General features: G+C 37.3%; 1 protein-coding gene across 1 annotated transcript; it reads left to right on the forward strand.

Annotated features, from left to right (window-relative positions):
* Positions 1–3,377: 3,377 nt before the first annotated feature.
* Positions 3,378–16,296, forward strand: COMMD8 (COMM domain containing 8). The gene is made up of 5 exons (XM_059924118.1): positions 3,378–3,507; positions 7,984–8,139; positions 12,712–12,864; positions 14,206–14,361; positions 15,432–16,296. Exons 1-5 carry the CDS (start codon positions 3,442–3,444, stop codon positions 15,450–15,452), a joined length of 552 nt encoding a protein of 183 aa, XP_059780101.1. The 5' UTR covers positions 3,378–3,441; the 3' UTR covers positions 15,453–16,296.
* Positions 16,297–17,431: the final 1,135 nt, after the last annotated feature.

The raw sequence follows: 17,431 nt of genomic DNA on the forward strand, positions 1-17,431 counted from the left end.
TACTAAATATGCATGGAGAGAGCTGAGGGTGGATGGAGAGAAGATTCCAGGCGAAGTAAACAATAGAATAAAACCAGAGGGATCAAAAAACCCCACCAGTACCTTATTTCACCCACTAAGAGATTCAGATGTTATTGGTCTGGGAGGTGAGGTCTGGCTATTATTTTCTTTTGAAAGCCCGCACATGATTATCTACAAACAGGCACAAGAGACATTTTGGGGGGGGGGGGGCATGGTAATGTTCTCACACTAAAATGTGGTGATGATTGCAGAACTGGATAAATTTAGTAAACCCCACCAAACTGTACTTTAAATGGCAGGATTTTATGGTATGTAAATGACAAAGCTATTTAAAAAACAAAAGTATAGCATATTTAAAGTGAAAAAATCAATCACTCAAACATTCTCTGGGGTGACTCTAATGAGCTATCTTGATTAAGAACCACTGGCTAAAATCCTAACAGCTCACAGATGTGGAGGCTTTCAGTACAGTGATTAAAAGAGGTGGCAACCCAGAAGAGGGAGGTCTTGCAGACACAGAACAGTCATCAGAAAGACTAATGGAGCACTTGATATTGCCATTCTAAGACTGCAAACCCCTGAGGACAGAGTGTGGACTACAATGCATTACTCTAAGTTCCAAAATTGCAGTTCACTCAAGTATTTAACTTTAACAGAAGAATTTCGAGCTTTTAGTACACTGTATTCTTTACTGCTACACTGGAATAACTGTTATGTGCAGTCTTTATCAACCTTTTTAAATCAAAATGTCTGTTTCAAAGATCACTGTAACGGAGAACTCAGATGGCTTTAGCTACAAGGTTTTTTTTTTTTGATAAAGAAAATATGTTATAAGGAAGTGTTAAAAGCATTTCTTAATTACCTATAACGGTCAAAAAGAAAAAGGCCTTCCATTTATTAAGTTCATTCACCAGAATGAAAAGACATTTAGCCAGTTGACTTATAAGAAATGTTTCCTAGGGACTTCCCTGGTGGCTAGTGGTTAAGACTCTGAGCTCCCTATACAGGGAGGCCAGGTTTGATCCCTGGTCAGGGATCTAGATCCCACTTGCATGCCACAACTAAGAGTTCGCATGCCACAGCTAAAACCCGGCACAACCAAATAAATAAATAAACAAATAAAAATAAATTGTTAAAAAAAAAAGACATTTCCTAGGCAGCCAAATCTGAGTTTATACAGACAAAATAAAACCCAGTATCTTCCAAGTCTTTACAAATTAGCTATCCACAACGTGTTTCAATTTAATAGAACCAATGCCAATGTAACATTTCAATATTTCCTGTATGGTTATAAGATAGTAATTAAACTCATTTAAACTTGAAGCCTCTTTGCTCTCAGCAATTTATGAACAGGAATAATTTTACGTAGATTGCAAAGCAAATCACTAAGCACATCTATATTGCAACGTATCTAATTAACGTGAACAAATTAGTCAACTTCAAGTTGTTGGATAACCTGAAAAGCGGGTTTGAACTGAGAAACAGATGTGGAAAACTACAGACAATTTCTTCTCTTAACGGATGCCTTCAACTCTGAATAATGAGTTAATAGCTTTTCTGGATTTCTCAAACATTTGTCAGAAATTGTAATTACTGAAGCTAATGTCACTTCGTGGGTGAAAATAGGGAGCCCAGAATTTAGGGACAAAAGAAAGTTATCGTTTGAAACTTACTAGTAAGACTTGACCCACAATGATGGGGGATAGAAATTCCCAGAGTAACCCTCTAGAACAGAATATTTCCTAAATCTTGGTCAAGAGTGTATAAGAAGCAATTATAAGGGTATGACATTTAACGAAAAGGAGACTCAAAGGAAGTTTCTTCTTCAAGAGAGAATACACTAAGGAGAAGCAATTCCTACTGTGTAACATTCTGGTAAGAGAGTTCAGTTAGGGTGAGTCAATATCTTGAGTGAAATGACAAAATAGAGTCTGGGGACATACAAAACTGAAGACTGGACCTTTTCTTGTAATAATTCTAAATTAGTATAGCCCAGAGTTTTACCTAAGAAGCCAACCAGCCAGTTTCACCCTCTTAATTTCTCTCAGATATAACTTCTAGAATCACAGATTTTAATCTAACCTGATTGCGGCAATAACACAAAAAGGGGTTGATTGAATTATTAACCTCTCAGCCCCTCCTCTTAATATGAACCTGAATCAATACTAATTTGAGGCAGGTACAAGATGTTAGTCGGAGCCTGGTTTAATATTTTACTTTAACAATAAGCTATCAAGCATGATTGTTCCACATGAAAATGTGAAAGAGAATGATTGTTAACAGTGTTGATATACCTCGCATTAGAAATTCTCAGTTGTCTTTTGAACAGCATGATTGTGGTAGACATAAACTGTGTGTTTACCAAACTGTTTCTTTTCCTTCTTGGGCACACAGCTAAACTGTATTTTCCAGATTCCCTTACAGTTAGTTGCTACCATGAAACTGGGTTCTGGCTGACAGAAACGGGTAGAAATGACGTTCCCCATTTCTAGATTTGGCACATAAATATCTCCTTTATGATCTTTCATATGCTCTTTCCCCAGTGACTGAACAGACAGAACTCTGAGGTCTTGGAGAATAAAAGAGCCACCTAACCACCTATACCTGTATTAAACTGACATACATATAACGAAAAAATAAATAATATTATGTTAAGCTACTAAAATTTTGGTGTTAGTTTGTCAACCTACCCTGACCAATGCAGAAATTGGTATGCGTGGAAGGTACTGTAACATAACCTAAAATATGTAGTTGGCTTAGTGTATGGCGGCAGGCCAGAAAGCTGGGATTCATGTTATGCACTGCCTTTGACAATTTGGAAGGCAGAATCTGCGCCAACTGAGACTGTAGTTCTAGGCAATGCGATTGGAAGAGATTGTTATCAGCGTATATCGGTTGTTATTGCTTGCATTTAGCAAGATGTTGAAAGAAGGGGATGAGTTCAGGTAAGATTTGGCTAATTTTCAAGCCAAAATTAAAGGGACTAGATGGAATCATAATCTAGCATTTTAAATAAAATCATTTAAAAATAAAACTTTGAATAGAAAATTTAGAAAAACTAAAAGGGAATCAAAGTCACCTGTAATCCGCGAAATGAAAGATAACCATAACTCTGTGCAGAGAAAGTTTAATAAAACTCTGAACAAAGTTGCTAACTGCTTTGAGAGATTCGCGAACATGCCTTCCATGTAATACCATAGGGGTGTATAACCAACGTTTCAATGTCGCAACAGGCAGAAAGTATTCTCCTTACTCATCGGGAAAGCGAGCCCTCCATCTCTGCGCAAGCGCACAAGGGCTCCAGCGTCTCCAGGCCCGCCCCGCCCACCCCGACCAGCTGGGTAGAGTCACGTGAACGAGCCGCGGCCTCAAAGGAGACGCCAGGAATGGTCATGTGACCCGGCCCCACTACTCGCAGGGATGGAGCCGGAAGAGGGGGTTCCCTTGTGGCGGCTACAGAAGCTTCCTGCCGAGCTGGGCCTGCAGGTGAGGAGGGCGCCAGGGGCGGCTGCGCGGGGCCGGGCTCTGGGACGGCCTGGCGTGCGGGGCAGGTCCCACCTGGACGCCTTTGCGGGGCTCGCGCCCGCTTCGCAGAGAAAGGAGGACGAAGGGGTGTGATTTCGGGTGGCCCGCCCCCTGCGCCCCGTGGAGAGTTGCGGAGGCCGAGGCTTGGGTCGCCACCTCTGCGCCCCGGCCTCCAGTGGCCTCTCTGGGTGGTTTGCACGCAGACGCCCGCCGGGCCGCGCCCGCACCTGAGTGGGGACTACCTGTTCGCTCCCGCGAGCGGCGGGACCAAGTGACCCGGGCCGGGGGATGGAGTCGCCCCGTAGTCTTTGAAAACTTACAACCTGGACGGGGTGGTTTGCAACCTCTCGTATACGATTCATTCATTCATTAATTCATTCATTCAGCACGAAGCTCCCCGACGCTCCCCATGCACTAGGCACAGTGCCAGGTGTTTGGGGTGCTTTGGTGACCTAGAGAGGCATACCATACCCCCTTGAGGGCGACAGAGAAAAAAAAAAAAATGCTACCAAAACTGGGAGACTTACTTTAGGTAGGGTGGTCCAAGGTGGACCTTACCTCAGGAGGTGACATATACGTTGGCAACTCCAGTCTAAGAAGAAACCTGGTTTATGAGAATCTGGAAAAAGCAGCCTTATTCGTTTGTTCAGACGACTTTTCATTGAAGTCTACTATGTGCTGAATGCCCTGATGGGATAAGGTAAAATGGTGAATGAGACAGCCTGTACCCTGGTGGACCTTGTCATCTAACAAGGAAACCAAACTGAGTTATCCAGTAGGGAGTTTGTGGGAGAGGTAGCAACCCAGATTTGAAGGGGTAAGGGAAGGTTTTCCAGAGCGGCTGCCTAGATTTCTAGCTTGGGTCCTGAAGGAGGAGTAGGAACCAGACTGGGCAGAGGGGAGAGAGAGAGTTTCCGGCCAGGGAATAGCAGGTACAAAGGTAGAAGAAGAAAGCCAGCCCCAGGGAAATTTCAGGACCTGCTCTAGTTTTAGAGGCTGAAGTTCAGAGTGAGAAGCAGAGCAGGGAGACTAAGTCTAGACAGGTGAGCAGGAGTCTCTGTATACCATGCTCCTGTGTTTAGTCTTAATACCAAAGGCGCTGGCAGTTTAAAGTATTGTTTTTGGCAGCAGCAAATTTTTAGTTTGAAAGGTGAGAGGAATGTGGAGGCGGTAAGTACATATAAAGAAATTTTGACTGTGACCGGTGTGAAAGGAAGAAAACCCAATGGTTGCTGTAAGAGGAAAATCTGACTGAGAAGTGTTTTTTTCTCCCTTGAACTTTCAAGTTAAAAAAACCCTTAGTGCCCCAGGTCTCATGACCCTAAGGAAATTTGCCAACAGCTAAAAAAAAAAAAGGCAATATATATGCAAAATTGAGTTTCAGCTTGAGCTCTAGGAACTGTGGTCCTTTGCCCTCTGACTTCAGAGTGCTAACACTTTGTATGGTAATTAATATGTTAACATGTTTACTCCCACCTTATCTGTGCCCCAACAATTGAGGCCTGATTAAGTCTTCCTTGAATACAGCTGCTTAACTGGTCCTCTTGCCACTGGTCTCTTTTATTCGGAACTCCTTCAGGGTAGATACTTTGTTTATATCCCCAGTTCTTGAGAGTTATGTCTGGCCCAAGGTGATTTCTTAATCAGTGTTTGCTGAAGGAAAGAATCAATTAATGTTTACTAAGCTCAGTTTTATCATTGGGCCTGACATCTGGATCCCAGGCTATGGTGGCCTGGCTTTCAGTGTCCATGATATGCAGCTTTGAATAAGTCCCAAATCTGTTCCATTTACAATGGATGAAGGTTGGGAGCAGGGGCTTAGCCTGCTAATGTGACAGAGGAGTATGTGGTAGGCAGCTTTTATAAGTCCCAAATCTCCGCCTTCCTTCCTTCTCTGTTCTATGTACAATGGGGATAGTGTGGGGAGATAGAAGGGAATAAACTTACTTATCCTACCAGGATCAAGAAAAACCATCTTAACTCTTTACTCTGATTTTTACAAATGAGGAAACTAAAATGTCAGTAGAGGGTTTGGGTAACTTACCCAAAGTTGTCAAACTATTGTAATAAGTGGCAAAGTGGAAACAGATGCTCAGATCTGTTGACTTTGACTCTTGTATTAGCTTCCTGCTCCTGTCTTCATTCTACCTGCGTACTACAAAGATACGGCCCATAACCTTTACTGCCAGGTATGTAGATGACTCCTGAATCTCTGGATCCAAAAATCTCTTCCCTGAGTGTCAGGCTGCTGCTTAGATACACCCACAGGTATCTCAAATTCAGTATATCCTTGGCTGAGCTCCTCGTCTTTCTCCCTGACTTACTCCTTCTGTAGATATAGCCTCATTTTTGGTTTGTGACACCGCCACTTTCCAAGTCGTTCAACCTGAAATTCTGAGTATCATCCTTGGTCCTCCTTTTCACATCTTCTTTACCTCCCTGCTGCCTCCAATTTGAGTGTCCTCAACAGTAACAGTCCCCCCCCCCCCCCGCCCCCGCCAACCTCTTGCTGGTAAATGGAAGATGGGAGCCTTTGGACTCACCTCTTTCCCTTTTCCCTCCTTATATCTCCCGACCTGTTGGCAGATTTATAGAACCATAACGCAGATATGTGAATAGGTTGCTTCCCTATTGAACACACATTAAAGTCTCAGCTCTTTTTCACTGTATACAAGGCCCTTGGTGATTTGGCCTCCACCACCTCTCCAGCTTTGTATGCTGTCATCTCCCAAATTGCGCCATGTGGTTTTACAGTTTTATCCTATGCATATGCAGCTGCTTGTGACTAGAAATGCTCTTCTCCTGTTTGGCCAACTACCATCCTTTAAGACATACTTTCCCCTCCTTCTTCTGTGCTGTTTTGTACCTTCTGTAAACTTGTATTATAACTCCTATCATCCTAAGTTACATTTATTTATTGATATATTAGTTTTCTCTAATGGACTGAGGCTCTGATATGTAGGACCTTATCTTATTTATCCTCAGTTTCCTCATTTGTAAAATGAGGATAATAGCAAGGCTTACTTCACAGGGTTATAGTGAAGATCAGTACAGTGTTTGGTACATAATTCGGGCTCTATAAATGGTAGTTATAGTTATTTTTCTTTGTATTTACATTAACTTGTTTAGTAACTGGAATGAAGTGCTCATTACGTATTTGTGAATTAATTAAAAAAATATATTCCAAAAGGATAGCACTCTTATTTTTCAGTTTGAGTTCTGAGTTTTGTTTTAGCATGGGGGACAGTTTGGGATAAGATGAAATATAGGCAGAGAATTTTGAATGAATTTCAAGTTGAAAATGTTGGTTAATTTATGATAACTAAAAATTCTGTTCACATAGTGCTTTAGCCATCATTTGGAAGTAGGGTCACCAGTTGCTCATCTCTGTTCCGATGTGTGTGGTGTTATAGAGGAGTTATTGCTTAAAATGGACTGGAATATGATCCAGGAGAAAAGAGTTGGAAGCCTTGCTGCTTAAATGCATTTCCAAGTTGTTTGGGTTCAAGTATGCTTCTTACAAGACACAAATATCCCTTGAGAAGGAAAACCATATTTATCATTTGCCTAGAATAGTGCTGGTATAGTAGGCACTCAGTTAATATATGTTAAAGGCATGGAACATAGTACCAGTAGTAGTAGTAATAGTGATGATGATAATAATAAGATGACGAAGGATAACAATGGCAAGCAGTGTTTAATGCCAGGAGTGTGCCAAGTGATCTGCATGTATTCTTCAATCCATACAACAACATTATAGGGATAGATGATATCCTCGTTTTACACACGAGGAAACAGGCACAGAATGTTTAAATAACTTGGCAAAACTAGAATGTGGTGGAAATAGGATTCAGACTAGCCAGTTTTGTTCCAAAATCCAGTCTTAATTACTGTGTTTAGTTATATATGTGTTAGCGTTTCCATTGTTGGCATTAAGGTAAGGTAGAGAGAAAGGAATGTAAAAAAGAGAAAGAAAGGCACCGAGGGCTTTTTTGGAGTGGACCAAAAGAAGTAAGTGTGGGTGTTGTGGAAAACGGAGAGAAGAGGTGTGTAGATCTACAGTTAAAAGACTTTGATCTAAGAGTCATACCTTGATTTTTGGTTATTGGTATAAATCCGATGTCTAAGGAATCCCAAGGAGAAACTTTTACATTCACCATCTTCCTTTCAGGAACGTTGGAGAAACAACAGTGTATCTATAAAATTATTTTAGCTTCTGAAGGTGGACAGAATTACAGAAAGTCTGTTTTTTTGTGTGTGTGTGAAGCTCTAACTTTTAATTAATAAAATAATGTTAAGGTTAGTTGCTTTTCAACCTCAGCTGCTCCTGAAGATAACATGAACTTCTCCCAACACCATTTATGTGCTACAAGGAAGATAAATCTGTTTTATAATTTTACTTATAATTACATTTATTTCTCTCTTTTTTCTCTCCAGCTTCTTCACAAAATAATTGATGGCATTTGTGGCCGAACTCATCCTCTCTACCAGGATTATCACAGTGTTTGGGATTCAACAGAATGGATGCATGTTCTAGAAGACATTACCAACTTTTTCAAAGCTGTAGTTGGTAAAAATTTATCTGATGAAGAGGTAACTTCATTCCAAATTTATATACCTTATGATAAATAATAAATTTGTGTTCAGATTTATTTTTATTAAGTTGGTCTTCAGGGCACTATGTAAAACAAGGGCCATGATTATTAAGTGTATAATAGATAACAATAAAAACCTCATAATTGTAAGTGGAAAATCTGTGGAAGTTCTGGATTTTTGTAGTTTTGTTTTTGGTTGTTTGTGTTTTTTAAAATTGTGAAACATTTAAATCATAAAGAAGAAAACTGGAAGTTATATAACTGACACCTATATTCCCATTACCACAATTAAACAGTTGTTAAAATTTTATTTTATGTATTTCAGGTTTGTGTGTGTTTTAGAAACAGGGCATTACAGATACACATAAATATCACCCTCCCCCTAGAGATGACCACTTGTGAAGTTGTGTGCGTGTTTTGTATTCTATATTGTGTGAATATTTGCATCTTTAAGCAATATATACAATTATTTGAACTGTTTAAATGTGTAACTTGTAAATGGTAATGTTTGTATCCATTTGTAATTTTTCTGCAACATTGCGTTTTAGATTTACCAATGTTCACAAATGTAGATCTGGTTTATGTGTTTTAACCCCTTGTAGTATTTGGTGATAGGAATTAGTAGGACTTATTTTTCTATCCCCCTACTGATGAACAGTTGGGTCATTGCCTCTTTCATTATTATGAATAGTGCTGCTACAAACATTTTGTATGTGTCTTTTTGTACACACATGGGCCAGCTTTTCTAGGATAGACATCTTGAAGTGAAATTGCAGGGTCATGGGGTATCCTTCCATTGAATTGCTTTTGTACCTTTGTCAAGAGTCATTTGGGCATGTTTGTGTAGGTTGCCCACTTGGAAAAAAAAATGGAGTTATGTATGTTTGTCATTTTGATTTCGATGATATTCTGAATATGAGTTCTTGGATATATGTATTTTAAATATCTTTTATGTTGCTTGCCTTTTCAGTCTCAATAGTAGTATCTTTTGGTGAATAGAAGTTCTGAATTTTAATCAAGTCCAATTTGTTAGTATTTCTTTTGATGGTTAGTGATATTAATGCTGTGTTTAAGAAATATTTGTGCCAGAGCCATGAAGGTATTTTTGTATGCTTTCTTGTAGAAGCTTGATTGTTTTAACTTTTACATTTATGTCATTGATGCATTTTGAATTAATATTTGTGTATGAAGTAGGGGACACATTCAAATTTTTCCATATGATATCCACTTGACCTAGTACCATTTATTGAAATGACCATCCTTGCCCCATAGAATTGCTGTGCAGCCTTTCTTGGAAATCAGGTGACCATATATGTATGGTTCTCTATCTGGACTCTTTTTCTACTCCATTAGTCTGTTTGTTTATGTTTGCCCATACTGCAATGTCTTAATTATTGTAGAATTAAAGCTATATTACATTAAGTTTTGATACCTGGTAGTAGAAGAGCTTCAACCTTGTGTTTCTTCAAGATTGCTTTGGTTACTCTAGATCCTTTGTATTTTCAGGTGTTAAAAGCAGCTTGTCAGTTTTAACCAAAAAACCTGCTGGAATTTTGATGGGGGGAGTATTAGCTTGGGCTGCCACAACAAAATACCTTGGAGTGAGTAGCTTAAATAACAGGAATTAATTTCTTGCAGTTCTAGAGTCTAGGGAGTCCAAAATCAAGGTACAGCTGATTCTGGTCCCTGGTGAGGGCTTTTTTCCTTGCTGCAGATGATTGCCTTCTCGCTGTGTCCTCACATGGCTGTGGAGGTAGGGGTGGAGACAGAGAGCAAACTCTCTGGTGCTTCTTATAAGGGCACTGATCCCATCATGAGGGTCCCACCTTCATGACCTCATCTAAACCTGATTATCTCTCAAAGGCCCCATTTCTCGATATCACCTTGAAGGTCAGAGTTTTAACATGAATTTTGAGGGGACATTAAGTGCATAGCATGGGATTGCACTGAATCTCTAGACTATTTTGGAGAGAATTGACATCTTAACAGTACTGAGCCTTCTGATCTATGAATATGGTAGAACCTTCCATTTGTTTAGATTAGCTTCAGTTTCGCTCTAATATTTTGTAGTTCTCAGTGTAGAGGTCTTGCAAATATTTTGTTGGATTTATTTCTAAGTAACTGATGTTTCTGATGTTCTTTAATTTTGCTCTCCAATTGCATATTGCTAGTATGTGGTAACAATGTTGATTTTTATGTACTTACTCTGTGTCCAACAATCTTTCTAAATTTATTTACTATATATAATGGTTTATAAATTTTTTTGGATTTTTTTGTATTCAATCATTTTCTTTTTCAATTTTAATACCTTTTATTTCTTTTTTTCCCCCCTTATTGCACTGGCTAATACCTTCAGGACAGTTTTGAGGAAAAAAAAAAAGCAGTGCCTTGTTCCTGACCTTACAGAGAATGTATGTGTTCACTATTTCACAATTTAGTGTGTTAGCTGTATGATTTTATGGGTATCCGTGATTAGATTAAAGAAGCTTCCTACAATTCTTACTTTGCTGAGAATTTTTATTATTAATAGGTATTGAATTTTATCAAATATTTTTTTCCTGAATTTATTATTTTCACCTTTATTTTGTTAATGTGATGCCTTGCATTGATTTTTGAATGTTAAACTAACCTTACATTGCCAAAATAAACTCAACTTGGTCATGATGTATTATCTTTTTGTAATGTATCTTTTGGTTTGATTTGCCAATATTTTGTTTAGGATTTTTTCATCTATATTTGAGTGATATTGGCCCATAATTTTTTTTTTCCTATAATGTTTTTGTCAGAATATAAAGTTTTATTCTGGTCTCATGGAATGAATTAGGAAGTTGTTTTTTTTTTTTTTTTTTTTTTTCCTTTTTCTCTGAAAGTGTTTATGTAAGATTTATTTCTTTTGTCACTTAGTACTGTGTTACCATGTTGCTTAATTTTCAGATATTTGGAATTTTTTTCAGTTATGATTTAATTACACAGTGCCTCAAAAATATAAATAGTATGGTTCCAATCCTTTGAAATCTGTTGTGATTTGCGACATGGCTCAGCATATGGTTCATTTTTGGGGATGTCCCATATACATTTGAAGATAATATGTATTCTGCAATCGTAGGGTGTAGTGTTCTATGTGTAGTTAGGTTAAGCAGAAAATGCTTTTCAATGCTATATTTTTACTGATTTTTTTGTCTCTTTCTATCTGTTACTGAGAGGTTTGTTAACATCTCTAATTATGAAAGTTGATTTACCCATTTCTCTTTTTCTTCCAAGTTTTGGTGCTTTATATATTTTGAAGCGGTGTTATTAGGTGCACACAAATTTATGATTGTTATGTATTTCTGTTGAACAACCCTTTTGCTATCCTGCTCTATTTCTTAAAAGTCTATGTTTTCTGATATATTAATATAGGTATACCAGCTTTAGTGGTTTCCAAGTGTATTCACTCTTATTCTGCTTCATTGGTCAGCCCTTTTTACTTTCTGTTTTGCAAAAATTTGTTAAAACCTCTTGTTTATTGGTTATGCATCCTCATCTTATTGTTTCATGGTTATAGAAGTTTTTTTTTTATTTATTAATACTACTATTTTAAAGGGTATGTGAAAGGAGAGTGTGACTGTTGTTTACATTTTAAACAGGAAGGCCCTAAAGATGCTCAGCATCACTAATTATTAGAGAAATGCAAATGAAAACTACCATGAGGTATCACCTCACACCGGTCAGAATGGCCATCATCAAAAAATCTACAAACAATAAATGGTGGAGAGGATGTAGAGAAAAGGGAACCCTCATACACTGTTGGTAGGAATGTAAATTGATACAGCTGCTATGGAAAACAGTATGGAGGTTCCTTAAAACAACTAAAAATAGAACTACCATATGACCAAACAATCCCACTACTGGGCATATACCCAGAGAAAACCATAATTCAAAAAAACACATGCACCCCAGTGTTCATAGCAGAACTATTTACAGTAGCCAGGACATGGAAGCAACCTAAATGTCCATCAAAAGAGGAATGGATAAAGAAGATGTGGTACATGTATACAATGGAATATTACTCTGCCATAAAAAGGAATGAAATTAGGTCATCTGTAGAGACGTGGATGAACCTAGGGAGTGTCATACAGAATGAAGTAAGTCAGAAAGAGAAAAGTGAATATCATATTCCGCATATATGTGGAATCTAGAAAAGTATAGATGGTCTTATTTGCAAAGGAGAAATAGAGACAGAGACGTAGAGAACAAATGTATGGATACCAAGGGGGAAAGGGGTGGGGTAGGAGGAATTAGGAGACTGGGATTGACACATATATATTATCAATACTATGTATAAAATAGACAAATGATGGGAACATACTGTATAGCACAGGGAATTCTGCCTAATGCACTGGGGTAACCTAAATGGGAGGGAAGTCCAAAAGGGAGGGGATATCTCTATGTGTATGGCTGATTCATTTTGTTGTGCAGTGGAGGCTAGCACAACATTGTAAAGCAACCATACTCCAATAAAAATTAATTAAAAAAATAAACAGAAAGGCCCTTTCACTTATTTTCTAACCATCTATTTTTATTTTCATAGATATCTCAGCAGTTGGATCAGTTGAATTCATCTCATCAAGAAGCTATCATGAAATGCTTAAAAAGTAGGAAAGATGAAATCAAGCAGGCTCTGTTGGAAGAAATAGTTGATATTTCCTCTTCACAGCTACAGGATTTTGATTGGCAGTTAAAGGTGAGAATATATTTATTAGTATTTATGCTTTTTATTTCATTTTTTGAATAGATTTATTTTTTGTAACATTATATATCTAAAATTTCTGTATTTTTGAGAATACATTTTCCTAAAAATGTATCAAAGATAATTAAAATTACATCTTTTGTGTTAACTTGGGCATCAGTAAGTGCACTGCAGACATCTAAACCATGTATAGTAAATTACAAGTATAATAAATTTAATTAAGTAAAGCTTTAAGTCATTAAAGGACTAAAAGTCATGTAGACGAAGGAATAGATATGTGCTCTGTGGCTCTGGTGAATAGGACAAAGGCTAAAGTATATGATTTGTAATAAGATAGGTTTCAATTCAACCTAAGAAATAATAATTTAACCACTATGAGTATCTGAAAATTATCTTAACCTCTTGTTGAGTTAGCACACTCCTTCTCATAGCTGGTACTCAAGCATAGGCTGAGAAACCACTTGTTGGAAATATTGAGGAAAATTATTGATGAGGTGGACAACCTGAAGGTGATGCTTTCTCAGATATTATGGGTCCTGTATTTTGGAGAGAGGATGGAGGAGCTACGTGAAGGTTTGTTTGGTCCTGTAGTGTGTGTACCACAAGGGAGATCCTTTGAGGTTGGTTGTCAGGGAGGAAGTCCTTTACTATTGCCCAAGTAAATTTTTGCAAGTGGTAGCACTCCAAAATTCAGTTATTGTGGGGTTACTGGCTCAGATTTCAGGAAAACTGAGTTTCTCTTTGCCAGTGAAGCTATGATGCTTGTTTCAAAAAGCTTTAGTATCGTAAACAGTTGGTTCTTCCATTTCCTCTAGACAGAAGGTAGAAGAGGCAAAAGTGTCAAATGTTTTTGTTGAGTGGCTTTGATCAAAGATGGTATCTTGATAACAATTTTCAATAGTTTAGTAGAGAGTTAGCTGCTCATTATTTAAGCATCTAATTTCTGAGAGTTACCAGTGTTTTTAGTTTTATCTTTGTACACGGACTTTCATCCTCTTGTTATCTTACACTTCTTTAAAATTCTCTGTTTCTTGATGCATTGGACCCATTCAGTACTTCCCAGCCATAACGCTGCTCTAGATTTCTACTCCTACCATAAAATCCTGACTGGTTGTCTTTTTTCCCTAAACTACTTTCTTTTCTTTTTCTGTTCTTCAGATATATGCTGGTTTGGCATGGGTTTAATTTCTTTTATTCCTTTCACATTTCCCTGTACTTCATAGCAAACAGGAGTACTCTTTTTTCTTTGACGTGTTGTTCGTAAGCTCTGATGCATATTTAATATATTCCTTTTTAATACTACTTATTAATTAGTATTTTTCTCATTTTAAACAGCTTGCACTTTCTAGTGACAAGATTGCTACACTACAAATGCCACTTTTAAACCTTCATCTAGATGTAAAAGAAAATGGTGAAGTCAAGCCGTATTCTGTTGAAATGAGTAAAGAAGAGCTGCAGAATCTAATAAATTCCTTGGAAGCAGCTAATAAGGTATGTGTTTTAACTTTTTTGTATGGTTCAAAATATTTAAGTTCTGATTGATACCATTAGAGCAATATAAGAAAAACTAATCATTTATGTTTAATATTTCTTTTGTTCCTGATATTTTATGTCAAGCACAGAAGATACTTTGTTGATATGTTCTTCTCTAGTTTTAGATATTACATTAATTATAAATTTAATTTACATTAATAGAACATAATTTATCAAGTAGTTATTTTTTTAAAGAATACCAGCTAGATTTGTTTTGCTGCAGTGCTCATTAATGGTAAAAAAATTTTTTTTAACTTGGAGTTGTGAAATTAGTTGATTCTGAAGACGTTTAATGATTAAAAATAGTTAATGATCTTGAAGAAAAGATTGTCTTATTTAACTGGACAAATGGTAGAAAATCGCTTTAAGTACAGGAGACAAAATATGGTTTGTAGTTATTATGACAAAAATCGGCTTGAGACAAAATAGAGCTAATGAAGGACCAAAAGCTTTACATTTACAAAGGAACGGCTAAGTAACAGTAACAATTCCGAGTGTTTAACTAATGTGAAAAATAGTATTTAGACAGTAGAAACTGCTGCCGTGAGGAAGACATAAAAATAATTCCCTACGTTGCGTATGTTCCTTTCCTTGTTGCCGAGCGTCGTCTCTAGTGATCGTGTCTCAAGGATTAAAGTCAGTCATTCTTACCAGCCTCTCTTGCCACTAACCCATCTTCTTGGCTCGATCTTTTTGAAACTCTGGTATACTTCATCGTCCCTCCATACTCTGCAGTCGCTCGGCCATCATGGTGACTTGATGACTGGTCCACATGCCCAGTAACAAACTGGTAGCCTGGCTTGCCTTTGGATGGGGCTACAAGTCTGAAGGGGTGTGTGACAGGGCCTGGTGTAAATGTTAGATGAGGCTGAACCACGGATCCTGGCAGACCTGTGCCTTCTGTGCATTGTACTTGTTGTCAGTTCTCCAGCCCCTTCTTCAGAGATTTCAGAACATCTCATTCAGCAGATACTGGCATCATTCTGGTATAACCTGATTCCCGCCCTTCCCTCCCTTTGTGTTTTAAGGTGGTCCTGCAGTTGAAATAACTGGAAATGATGAATACCAACATTATCGGATTCCACTGCTACAAGTGATATGGCAGAGTGAATACCATGTGTTAGAAAACCTGCAGTATACTCTTATGGCCCGCTGAGAAAGCAGCAGTGTTGAGATTACAAAGACAACAATTTATCAACTTCCCTAAAGAACAGGAAATTATATGGTTGACAAGAAATGCATTAAAACATGAAAGATGAAAAGGCTATAATAGCAGTTTATATTTTCATAATGACTGTTTTGCTTCATTTATTAAATATTTGAGAAACCTTTATAGATATACAGTTTTATTGAAAGCTAAAAGTAGGCTCTAAAGTAATGTAAACTTACAAGCACAAATATACTTGAATATTGCTTAAAGAACTATGTGAATAGCAAGGATGTTTATTATGGATATATATGGTTAATTTGTGATATTTTTAAAAAAATAACTTTTAAAGAATGTATAAGCTACATCTGTAACTCAGGAGATTCCATGTTTTTCTCATATTTCAAAGGAAAGTTTATAAAATGTAAAATTTCTAAGTGCTCCAGACATGAAAAAACACTAAATCTGTGTGAACGATTTTGAGTTTTGAATTCTAGAAACTAAAATCTCATATTAGAACATAGATAAAAATGAAAATAACACTGTAACTTCTGTATTTCTGTGTCTGATCAGGAGAGTATGCTCTGATAAAAAGAATACATGTCATTGCATAGAGTATACATTACTATCAAAATGTCAGCTAAGACTGTATATAGACCACATTTGTTGTAAACTCTTAATTTGTTATAAATTCTTAATGAAGTTTTGGATGTTAACAACTTCATTGGAAAACAGACCATTTTTAATTTCAGTTACCTTTAAAAACAAGCGTTTTGAGCAAATAAAAAATATTTTATTTTTATATATTGCTGTATTTCAGATGACTTTCTACATAACTCAATAACACATCATTGGTGCCTGATTTTTGCAAGATTTATAACTCATTAGAGCATCAGATTATTATTCGAGGTGTCCAGAGCATTCCCTCTTATTCTCATCATACAGGTGAGGGTAGGCTTAGCGAGATTAATAAAAGTGAGTGCAGTCTAGATGGTGCTACTCAAAACGTGTCTGTAGGCTAATGCCACTCTATGAACTGTTTGTTACAGCTTGGTGATTACATGTGGAGCTTGTGCCAGAATGTTCATCAATATACTGCTTTCTTCACTGAGAAATTTTGGCCAGGAAAAAAAAAAAATCAGCTGAACTAACCAGCGTGCTTTGGGAGGTAGTTGTTTTACCTTCTTGTGCAAATTCCGTATGTCGTTGTGGACCAGTAACAGTTTGTAGGCGAGCACTTTCAATAATGCTGATGTAGGGTCCTTCAGAATTTCAACCCTCCACAAAGTCCTTCCTTTGAGAAGGGAAAAACCTTACTTCTTCTCTCACTACATTATTACTATAGTCCTTCTCTCACTACATTATTACTATATTACCATATGTAAACGCTTTATTGAAATCTGACTGATATAAACTGCACATATTTAAAGTGGGCAGTCTGATCAGTTTTGACATCTGCACACCCATGAAAGCGTCACCTCAAGGTGGTGAAAAACCAGTCACTCCTGAAAGTGTCATCCTACTCCTTCGTAATCCTTACTCCTGCGCCCTTTCCCCCCAGACAACCACTGATCTGCTTCCTGCTGTTATAGATTAGTTCCCATTTTCCAGAGTTTAATATAAATGGAATCATACAGTATGTTCTTTTTTTGTGTGATCTGGCTTCTTTCAGTATTATTTTAAGTTCATCCATGATACTGCATATATCAGTGGTTCATTCCTTTTTATTGTCGAGAAGTATTCTGTTGTAGAATTCCACCATCATTTGTTTATCTGTTCACCTGTTAATGGATGTTTTGGTTGTTAACAGTTTTTGGCTGTGACAATACACTGAATGCTATGAACATTCTTGTATGTGTCTTTGTATGGACATATGCTTTC

The sequence above is a fragment of the Balaenoptera ricei genome, chromosome 5 (genome assembly GCF_028023285.1).
Source record: "Balaenoptera ricei isolate mBalRic1 chromosome 5, mBalRic1.hap2, whole genome shotgun sequence".
Lineage (NCBI taxonomy): Eukaryota > Metazoa > Chordata > Mammalia > Artiodactyla > Balaenopteridae > Balaenoptera > Balaenoptera ricei.

Excerpts from the sequence above, each read along its gene's own strand:
- COMMD8 (XM_059924118.1), top strand. The coding sequence starts at position 3,442 with ATGGAGCCGGAAGAGGGGGTTCCCTTGTGGCGGCTACAGAAGCTTCCT. Across the intron at positions 8,140-12,711 it reads AAAATTTATCTGATGAAGAG|ATATCTCAGCAGTTGGATCA; the intron begins GTAACTTCATTC and ends TTATTTTCATAG. Across the intron at positions 12,865-14,205 it reads ATTTTGATTGGCAGTTAAAG|CTTGCACTTTCTAGTGACAA; the intron begins GTGAGAATATAT and ends CATTTTAAACAG.